Genomic DNA, 11,326 nt, shown 5'->3' on the forward strand with positions numbered 1-11,326 from the left:
TTCCCAAACTCTTGCCTCTGAATTCCTACCTGGTTCCCCCTCTCGAACCTTACTGGCTAGCAAATGTACATGAATGATATAAAAAAAAATAAAATCTATTTCATCCACATATAAAAAAAATTATAACACACCACCTCCCAGATTTCTCTATTATCCTAGGATGTCCTCTTTTACCTGCTGACTAGCAGACAGTCAATTTTTAAAAGACACTTTACATGCTTGAACGCATTTCAGCTTTACAAGGAATGGTAACAGCTTCAAATAACCTGCAGCACCATAAATATTCACCTGGGGTGAGAGTCAGTCCAGTTCAGGTTACCATTATGGCTGACTTGAAGCAGTTACTTGAATCCAGACATCCCAGGCAAGTATCTGATTGCTATCATATTGTGAGAAGTTTCTCTCAACTCCGCTTTATGTCTGAATCAAAAGTGAAACATCCACCAGGCCACATAAAGTTACTTTCTAGCTCAGCAATACAGACCGCTTACCTGGAGTGTGGATTCATGCATCTTTTCCAAAAACTAATATTACATTAATAACAGCAGTATTGAGATACTCACATGCTAACTAAGTGAACATGTTGAAGGTGTTTTTTCCTAGCTCTGCTCTGTGTACACGTAGAGGAAATGGTTCCACTAGCAAGAATGATGTTTTTAAGCCTATTTGGAGAATCCAGTGTTGGGACCTCCAGAGCACTCATCCGAGCTATACCTTTTCTCATTGCTTTAGAGCTGTATCTGAAGGAAGGAAGATGTATAGAGTGGATGAAATAGAGATGCTACAAAAGGGTATGTAGCAGCTGGACAGAAACTGAGGGGCCTGTGCACCTGGGAGGTATAGAAGTGTCTTAGGGGATTTGATCGTATCATAGTGTAGGTTGGAAGGGACCTTTAAAGGTCATCTAGTTCCAATCCCCCTGCCATGGGCAGGGACACCTTCCACTAGACCAGGTTGCTCAAAGCCCCGTCCATCCTGGCCTTGAACACTGCCAGGGACGGTGCAGCTACAACCTTTCTGGGCAACATGTTCCAGTGTCTCACCACACTCAAAGAATTTCTTCCTTATATCTAATCTAAATCTACCCTCTTTCAATTTAAAGCCACTACCCCTTGTCCTATCACTACCCTCCCTGATCAAGAGTCACTCCCCATCTTTCCTGCAGATCCCCTTTAAGTACTGGAAGGCCACTCTAAGGTGTCCCCACAGCCTTCTCTTCTCCAGGCTGAACAACCCCAATTCTCTCAGCCTGTCCTTATAGGAGAGGTGCTCCAGCCCCCTGATTATCTTCATGGCCTCCTCTGGATTCTCTCCAACAGGTCCATGTCCTTCTTATGTTGGGGGCACCAGAGCTGGACACAGCACTGCAGGTGGGGTCTCACAAGAGCAGAGTAGAGGGTGAAGAATCCCCTCCCTCGACCTGCTGGCAACACTTCTCTTGATGCAGCCCAGGATACAGCTGGCTTTCTGGGCTGGAAGTGCACATTGCTGGCTCATAGTCAGTCTTCCATCCACTGATACCCCCAAGTCCTTCTCCACAGGGCTGCTCTCAGTCCACATTTGAGTCTTAGTCTGTTTCAACAAACATCACCAGACTTCATCAGCAAGCAGCCACTGGTCTTCCTTGCTATATACACCATGTTCCTCTTGGCACAGACTACTAAAATAATGGCAGAAGTTTTTTATTTAAGCAACTGGCAACTCTGCTGTAATTTGCTTACATGAATACTGATGACTCAATGGTTTTGAAATTTCAGAAGCCCTAATTAGTAGTGTATATGCTTTGCTCATGAATAAGCTTCCTGTCCAGGAACATCCTTGAAAGAGTAACAATTTTTAAAATTTTTTAATTTATTTTTTAATATGAGTTGACATATTGATATTTATTCCATTCCTAAAACACACACAAACCCCAAAAACTTATATAGGCAGAAGTATTCTTGAGAATGCAGCAGCTTTGGGTAGAAATAGGAATACCCTCCTGTTCTTTTTTAAAGCCACAAAACCAGTATCTACAAATCATCTCAAGCTCAACAACTGAATATTGCTTTTTTCATTAAATCCAGATTTGATTTGCACAACAAATTCTCAAAGCACTGTTACCTCCCTTTGTGAAATGAATTATACAAGGAATAAGACACACACTACCTAATGATACATTAGCAGAAGATAGACTGAAAAATTGCTCAGAAAAAAACTACAGTATAGGACTTCAATCTAAATGAAGTACCTGTGCAGCTGAGGATGTGTGTATGTTTAAGTGCTTTACTGAGTCAGAGCCAGGGCATTCATTAATTTGCTGAATGATGCTGCAAGATATGGATAATGCTGCAGGAGATGGGTGTTTCCAGGAAATAAATTACTTCACATTCATTTTGATGCTATAGACTTAAACACAGCATATATTAGTAGAGACTGGAAGAAAAAGCACAGATCAGAAATACAGATACGTTGTCAAGAATATTTCAAGAATCACAGAATGGTTGAGGTTGGAAGGGACCTCTGGAAGTCATCTGCTCCAACACCCCTGCTCATGCAGGGCCACCCACAGCTGGTTGCCCAGGACCATGTCCAGATGGCTTTTGAGTATCTCCAAGGATGGAGACTCCACAGCCTCTCTGGGCAACCTGCGTCAGTGCTTGGTCACCTTCACAGTAGAAAAGTGTTTCCTGATGTTCAGAGGGAATCTCCTCTGTTCCAGTTTGTGCTGTCTCTGGTCCTGTCACTGGGCACCACTGGAAACAGGATGGCTCCATCCTCTTTGCACCCTCCCTTCAGATATTTACAGACATTGATAAGATCCCCGTGAGCCTTTTCTCCTCCAGGCTGAACAGATGCAGCTCTCAGCCTTTCCTCATAGGATAAATATTCCAGTCCCTTCATCATCTTAGTGGTCCTCTGTTAGACTCTCTCTAGTTTGTCTATGTCTCCCTCGTACTGGGGAGTTCCAGGTGTGGCCTCACTGGTGCTGAGTAGAGGGGAAGGATCACCTCCCTCCACCTCCTGGTAATGCTTTGCCTAATGCAGCCCAGGACAGCAGTAACCTTCTTTGTGGGAAGGGCATATGGTAGACAGGCTTGAGGAAGACCTGCCTTTCAAGATAGTATTTGAGATGGATGTTGTACATCTCTCCTTCTCCGACAGAAATAACAGCTGTTTTATTAAAAATTAAAATACTTCTATTACAAATATAAGTTTGTAGAACTCTGTGCAAGATATTTAAGTCACCAATAAAGAATAGTGTTCTACATATTTAATAATATTTATTGAGAAAGTTTTCTGTACAGCAATGTGCTGGTCTTTTCTGTCCTCTTTTATGTCATTCAGACTTAGTCATCATCATAGTGACACAGTGACTATCCAAAGTAACTGACTTCTTAACCTTCTAAGAAAGAAGTCGCCACAGCCCTTCCCAAAACATCTGGTCTAGTGCGTATGTCCTTTCATACAACCAGACCACAACAAGCCATGGCTAAGGGACCAGATCCTTCACTCTTCCTAGACCTATCAGCAACTTGAATGTTATTTATTGATAAAGGCTCTAGTAATGCCAAGGAATACCTCCTCTGTCAGTTAAAATATTTTGAAAATCGCTGAAGTGCCAATTTTCTGATTGAGACATCACTTTTTTCATTTTTGTTTCAACATGCACATACATGACTGTGAATTTGTACTTCTCTCTATTTGTATTTCTTTCTGAAGTCCTGCTAAAATCCCTGGCTTTAAGTTCTGATGACCAATGCTGCTGCGGGTGGGAGAAAAATTCTCTGCTTCCTTTCTTTTAAATGAGTTTTCAGTTCAAGAAACTGTTAGTATTATGACAAATGACATAAATCTAAAATAACCATATAAGAAAATACTAGATGAAGAAACATGATCTTATCAAACACATTTGGTATCTATATCCACTAAAAGCTTGGTTGTTAGAGACTCCAGCATGGCACGATGGCAACAGTAGCTCATTCTGCAGCATTAAATACTTGCGTATATTAAGATGGGAATGGAAAGGGCAATGACAGTGGCACCAGGCACTGAGAAGATTATAATGGGAAGAGATTTAAAGTCATCAGGAATGAGTCACAACTGAAATGGAGAAATACATCAATGCTTGAAAGTCCTCTTTTATAGGGGCTCAGAGACATCTCTAATGCAAAACTGCATAGGGATCATTAGTAAATACACAGGCCTATAAAGAGAACTAAGACAAAACTCAATATGATTTTTAAAGTCCAATATTTATACAGAATAGGAAAGTCTCCAAATTAGCTAGAGAAGAATACCTGACAGAATTCGTGTAAAACACTACTAGATGGATAGTTTGTATTCATTTTCAGAATCTTGTATGAACGTGGGCACCACCAACAGAAACCCATGGTTTCCTCTTTCAAATCATATTATAACAAAGCCCAAGATAACTCCATACCATATTCCTAATATTGTTGCTATTCTTTCCCTGTTGAAGCATACCAAGAAACTGGAGAATGAAGAAAGGAAGAAAACATACCTGTTAGCACTGATCCTAAATTAATAATCATGTAATTAATGTTACAAGTGTCAATCCTCCATCATCTCTGAATTCTTTTACAAGTGGGCGAGATGACAAAGTTGGTAATGAGGCATGTTAGAAATTCAGGTATCAAAAAAAATTCTCCTCCATCTGGAATGTGCCTTTTAGTAACAAAGAACCCAGAAGGTTCCAACAGTCAATTTCGAATTAGATGCAAACGGTAATGTGCTAACACAGCCACAATATTGGCCTGAACTATGTGCAGAGCTCAGCTGCATCAGATACGTGCCATGTAGATATTCACACATTTAATAATTTTAAACTCTTGGATAGCCTTATTACCTTCAATAGAGTGACTCATGTTTATGTGCATACCCTTACATTCATAAACAGTTTCAGAATCAAAAGTCCAGTTTTAAAGAAAGTTAAAGAGCAGTAATTTTGCTAGACCTTGAACACAGACCTTCTTGCACAAGTGTTAGATAACCGAATTTAAAACTGGAATTCAGCAGCTGAATGCAAGAGCCAGGTATTTTTTCTTTCCACTGTTTGCATGAGACATTTCTCATCCCATCAGTTTTCACAATCTTTGAAATTCAATGGTTTCACAGTGAGAGGGAAGAAAAGTATCATTCTGCCTTTCAAAGTGTATCATGATTCTTAATCCAACTTCTTATCTGCCTGCTAATCTTAACTTGCTTTCTGTCGGTCTGGTCTCATATATCAGGTTATTATTCCCTCAGTCTACATTACAGTAGTATCTATTAACCCACATTAGAATTCATATTAAAGCTATAGTTAGCATGCGATCTAGCCAATGAAAGAAATTAAATCAAAACCTTAATATTATGCTAAATTACATTTAGTTCTTCCTGCCAATTTTTCAAAGAAACTTCTTTCCTGTTGCTCTGTACAAATAAGAAAAATTGCATGGGAAAACTCAAAAATATGCCCAAAGTAAGCTGCGGAAGAAAAGTATCTTCCACAACAACAGGCTAAAAGAAATTGGAGAAATTTATTTTCATACTTTACAGTGTCTCTTTAGAATACATATACACACAATAATCTCCCAATGTTTAACATAAGTCAATTTTGTATAAAAATTGCTTTCATACTTACCATTTTTTTCTACTTTCTCCCTGCTATGGGAGTAGCCAGGAACTGAAGAAGAAAAAGTTGCAGTATCTCCTGAAGATGGTCCAGATTTCTGATTGTTCTCACTATGGTTCACAGCAGCAGCATTTAGCTGGGACCTTCCAAGATGCAGCTGGGGGTGAGAGGGACTTGAGGGGGGATCAGGATCTGAATTCATTTTAGCTGCAAAAGAAGATAACAATGATTAATTATCAGACAATAGGGTTACAATGTAAAACCAGAGTAAAAATTTAAAATCTGAATATATTTGTTTAATTAGTTGAACAAAAAGCCTAGAAAAAGGGCAAGAAGGCTGATAGCAACTTCAAGATGTATTTATACATTCTTCAATAATTTCAAGCATGAGCAGCTATTGTTGAGTAGACTGACCATGTTAGCATTGTGCCAGAATAGTGACTGCCTTTTTGTCCTAATAAGAATTGATTTTTCAAGTGTAGATAAACACTAAAATTAATGATCAATCCTGTAAATACTGCATATAAATAACTTACCTGAATCTAATGTTCTACTTACACATGCAAGAAATAAAGACTAGCCCCTAACTTTTTACAGAACAGTACTGACATGTCTATAATGATAGAAAAATTCACTTAATATCATGGTCTTGGTTCACAGTCACCACCTAATCAGGCGACAGAGAAAGACAAGAAAGGTAAGAACGCAAAGAAGGAGAAGATTTAGAACCCTGCCACTGGAAATGAGGAGAGGGACATCACTAAAGATGCTCTTCATAGACATTTCCAATTGAAATACACATGATACAAAATAATACGACTTTACTTACTACTAAACTACTGTTCAATTTTATAAAAAATAGTATTTATACCAAAAAAATACTAAGGCAGGGAAGGAAAGGTCTTACAATTCCTTACAAGACAAGGCCTTTTAACTTCCATTGTAAGCCCTCTCCTAAATAATGAGTGGATTTCTGTTCCACAGTAAGAAGTTTCTTAGATCAGTAAACTTCCATAAGAGTGCTTACTGAAAGCTCAGCTCTTACACAGCAGGAAGGAGCAAGGTATGCAGGTACTACCAAGGTGTAAAAACACATAGTAACTCTTGCTGCTTAAGAGCAACTTCCCTGAAGTTAAGCAATTCACAAGGAACATTGTAGATCTCTGGCTACAAAGTCTATTTTTTAATTCTGTACATTCAGAATACAGATCTAAAGATGTGTAAAGATGGAAGTAGTATAGCCAAATACAAAATACAAATACAAAAATACTTCCACTTAAAGGACACTAAAATCACAACAGGATGCTAAAAGTACCAGCAAGATTACCACTGTAAAACATATTCTTTGTAATTTAGACAACTTGCTTGCCAAAATTAAGCTTCCCTAAACCAGAAAATATTTTATTAAGTAAATGCATGTCTGTATTATGTTTCTCCATCAAGTTATAAATAAACCAACACAGTTCCATTCAACCTTCAGACAGTCCTAGGAAAACACAGAGATTAAAATACCTTCCCAGTAAACTAGCATGAGTATTTTTAACCATTATACAATCACAAAAGTTACTTTGCATCTGGTCTTAAACTTGACCTTAGCGCTTTGAAAGGAGAAGAGTTAAGACACGCCGAGGCTCCACTGCCCGGCCGATGGCGGCCGAGGACGCGCCGCACTGCGCGACTCTGTCGGGGCGGACCCCTCCCAGAAAGGGGACCCGGGCAGCAAAGGCACCTCTCCAGTACACGTGCGACGAACAGGAAAACACTTACCTCGGTGTTAAGTAGCCAGCAAAAATACTGCCGTCCCAACAGTCATCTACAAAGGGCCCCCCCAACTTTACTAACCGCAGGCTTAGGGCGAGCAGAAGACAGCCCTTAGACTTGATTTTAGGATTTCTTCTAAAAGTCTGGGAATGGGAGGCAGCGTAAAACTTTGGGGGAGGCCGGCCTTGTTTAGAAGCCAAGCGGGCGCTGCAGGAGGAGCCGGGGGCCACCCGCGGGCCCGCGCCGCCCCGGGACGCCGGCCTGGCCGGCCGAGCCTCGCTGCCGGCGGTGACTCTGCAGCCACCGCCGCCCAGCCGCTCCCCGCGGGCGGACCGGGCCGGGCGAGCCGGAGTTTGTTCGGCCTCGTTCCCCGGGAGGCTGGAGGGCGCCCGGACGGCGGCTGCCACCCCGGAAGGCCGGGAAGCTCCGGCGCGCAGCCGGAGCACGGCGGCGGGGGGGGGGGGGGGGGGGGGGGGGGAAAGGGAGGTAGGGAGGCCGGCAGCTCGGGCCGTCCTGCCCGGGGTCCCCGCCCCAGACGCTCACCGAGCCCGGCAGGGCAAAGCCAGCAGCGCGGACTCCCGGCAGTAAGTTTCTCTGCGGCTCCAGAGGCGGCTGGGCGTCAAGTGGGGCCCCGCCGGGAGCCCGCAGCCCTACGGGGCGGCCCCGGCCCGCCCACCGGCCGCGGCCCCCGCCCCGCCCCGCGAGGGGCAGCGCCGCCGCCACTCACCGCCCGCCGCTCCCCGGGGAGGCCTCTCCGCCGCTGCCGGGCGGGGCCGGCGGGAGGAGGAGGGGACGGAGGCGGGCCGCGCCGGGGCGGTGGGCTGGCCGGCCGGCGGGTAACGGTAGCGGGTGCTGCCGGGGCGGCGGCGGTCGGGCGTCGTGCACGGCAGTGGCTGGGGCGGTGTCGGTAGCGCCAAAATGGCAGCGCGGGGTAGCGGGGGCGGTGCCCGCCTTCGGGAGAGGGTCGATGGGGCGGCGGCTGTGAGGCGGCTTCTGGCGGGCCGTGAGGTGGGGGCGGCCTGGAAGCGGTGGAGCCGGGCCGCGGGCCCCGCCGAGCAGGCAGCGCTGAGGGGGGACCGCCCGGAGCGGCCATCGAGAGTCGGGGGAGGTGCCTGACAGCTTCCCCCGGCATCGGCCCTGAGTTGTCCGAGGTGCGGGTGAAGCCCTTCTCCTCAAGCAGGGCCCTTAACTTGTCCTTCTGGGGAACAGAAGGGCTTGGGGCAGCTCGACCCAAGTGCCTCGCGTTAGCGAACATGGAGGCGGGCAGGGCTCGGTGTCCTGTCACCCGGGGAGGGCTAAACCGGCTTCCCCCGAGCCTGAGAGGGGCCGCATTCCCCTAACGCCGTGCTCCTCTGTAGAGAGCAAAAGGAGTGAAGGGGGGAAAGGGTAACGGAGTAACTAGTTATTCCTAAATATCCTCTATGTTACTACTACATGCATCTGTACTTCTGCTACACAGATGGAAAGCTCCTGGGCTGGTAGTGAGCTGTAAACTTGTCTGCAAGTGTTGCTGTTGTATTGGCAGTAAACATTTCTTTTTCGAAATAATACAGTACTTTTTATTTTTTAGCTACTTGACATTAAATAAGTTGAGGTCCCTACACAGTACTGTGAACAGCTTCTAATTTAAAAAACCAAAACAACCTCACAAACTTGAAATAGATTAAATTTCAGCCATTCCTGTGAGTAATTCACTTAGGTTGATTTTCACAAGTTCCAAGTCTGCAGCAGATCATGGGGAGCTGCAATATATTTTATTTTTAAAATTTAGTTAGATCCTACTTGTTGATGTCACTGCATGTTGTTTTTTTTAATCCCCAAGCAAAAATGTGGTTCCCAGCATCCTTACTATTTCCTTGCCTTGGATGTCATAACAAAATTCTTCCTTTTACTTAAAATAAGTTTCATCACATTTGAAGTTAAGTTTCTGTTTACTTCAAATTAAAATAAAATTTGAATAAAACCAGTTATTTTTAAGGAGATAATTTTCAGTCTGTCTTATGGTTTTATCAGGAGCATACAATGCCTGCCTTGTGTTACCTGCTTAGTGGTTTCTTTAGACTAACAGTATGACTTAACTCAGATATGACAAACTTCTGCTGCAATCTGCTCCCCCTGCTATTCACATTTGCTTCAAGATATTGTTCTATACAATTGATTTGATATTTAGTGGGTGTGCTTAACGGATGTAACTTGCTTAGGGAACAGGTGGAAATGAGGGCGGTAGCTGGAAAAGTAACTAAAAAGGAAGTGTAAAGTAAAGCCTCCCCTGCTGCTTGTGCCTGCTCCTTTCCAACACAAGGCACAGTCACACATGGCATAAGCCATTCCAGGGGAGCTCAGCCCAAGGTTGAAACTGCCACACTGACTACTAACCTGCTTAATTAACAGTGAGACTCAATGTAAAATATATTCTATGATTGCTTATGGCTGATCTTACATTGAAGATGCACATTAGTGCCATGGCTGAACTTGATCAGGTCCTTACTTAAGAAAAGGCCAACTAAACCTTTGCAGTAAATGAATTTTCACACACACCTTAAATACTCACGTACATGTTGTATACATACATATATAACAGTACTGAGAGTAAAACAAGCTCAAACATGATAGCATCTTCCATTATCAACTCCACTAGTTTATCTTACATTTTATCACAAATGGTTAGTTCCCATTTGGCATTATCACAGTTGCCAATTGTTACAGCTACAGAGAATAAACATGGAAATACTGTAATAACTTGTTGCAACACCTTTTCAGTTATGTACTATGATTCATAGAATCAATAGAATGGTTGAGGTTGGAAGGGATCTCGGTGTCATCTGTTCCAACCCCCCCTTATCGTGCAGGGCCACCTACAGCTGGTTATCCAGGACCATGTCCAGATGGCTTTTGAGTATCTCCAAGGATGGAGACTCCATGACCTCTCTGGTCAAACTGGCAGTGCTCAGTCACCATCGCAGTAAAGAAGCTTTTCCTGATGTTCAGACAGAGCCTCCCATATTTCAGTTTGTGCCCATTGCCTCTGGTCCTGTCACTGGGCACCACTGAAGCCAGCCTGATTCCATCCTTCAGGTATTTACATACATTGGTAAGATCCCCCTGAGCCTTCTCCAGGCTGAACAGTCCCAGCTCTCTCAGCCTTCCTCATAGAGAGAGATGTTCCACTCCCTTCATCATCTTTGTGGCCCTTTATTGGACTCTCTCCAGTCTGTCCATGTCTCTTGTACTGGAGGTGTGGCCTCACCAGTGCTGAGTAGAGGGGAAGGATCACCTCCACCTGCTGGCAATACTTCTAATGCAGCCCAGGATACCAATTATCCTTTGCAACAAGGGCACATTGCTGGCTCATGTGCAACTTGGTGTTTATCAGGACCCTCAGATCCTTTCCTGCCAAGCTGCTTTTCAGCTGGGTGACCCCCAGCATATATGGGTGCCTGGGGTTCTTCGTCCCCACGTGCAGGACCTCACACATCCCCTTGTTTAACTGCATGAGGTTCCTGTAAGCTCAGATTAAAAAACGTATTGCAACAAGAACAAAATAAAAAGGTTGCAGTTCAGCCAGTTTCTTTTTGTGTTAGAGAATCAATAATCCTTTTACAAATATTTGTAAGTTTACAGAGTGACTTTTTTGACTTTAGCTGATTTCTGTAAACACTGTTTACTCAAGAGATGATAAAATATAGTAGGAGTGATTGCCTGAACATCAGAGGTGCAGTACTGAGATAGGGTCTGAAATTAACTGCTTTTCCATATAATCAACAATAAGTTCTAGAAATATACTTGAGCAGGGACATCTAATGATCTAAGTAACTCATATGTCACCACTTTAAACTGCATGTGGTACAAACTGACATTTTCACATTCTGTTGTGAAATTTGTATTTCAGCATCTAGGCATGCATGTAGTATTGAAATGTTTAAGAAAAGTCTGTCTCAGAAAATTTAA

General features: G+C 43.5%; 1 protein-coding gene across 3 annotated transcripts in view; it reads right to left on the reverse strand.

Moving 5' to 3' along the window:
• The window catches only part of WFS1 (wolframin ER transmembrane glycoprotein), a 36,066-nt gene extending 27,999 nt beyond the window's left edge, over positions 1–8,067 (reverse strand). Inside the window, exons 1-3 of one of the 3 annotated variants that reach the window (XM_074865702.1) lie at positions 7,922–8,062; positions 7,385–7,521; positions 5,627–5,824 (exon numbers count right to left, since the gene is read on the reverse strand). In XM_074865702.1, the coding sequence (XP_074721803.1) occupies positions 5,627–5,819 (193 nt within the window). In that variant the 5' untranslated portion in view covers positions 5,820–5,824; positions 7,385–7,521; positions 7,922–8,062. Of the gene's footprint in view, positions 1–5,626; positions 5,825–7,384; positions 7,871–7,921 lie in introns of those variants that run through there. The other 2 variants (XM_074865703.1, XM_074865701.1) reach the window with 2 other exon arrangements.
• Positions 8,068–11,326: the final 3,259 nt, after the last annotated feature.

This window comes from Strix uralensis, chromosome 4 (assembly GCF_047716275.1).
Source record: "Strix uralensis isolate ZFMK-TIS-50842 chromosome 4, bStrUra1, whole genome shotgun sequence".
In the NCBI taxonomy this organism is placed as follows: Eukaryota; Metazoa; Chordata; class Aves; order Strigiformes; family Strigidae; genus Strix; species Strix uralensis.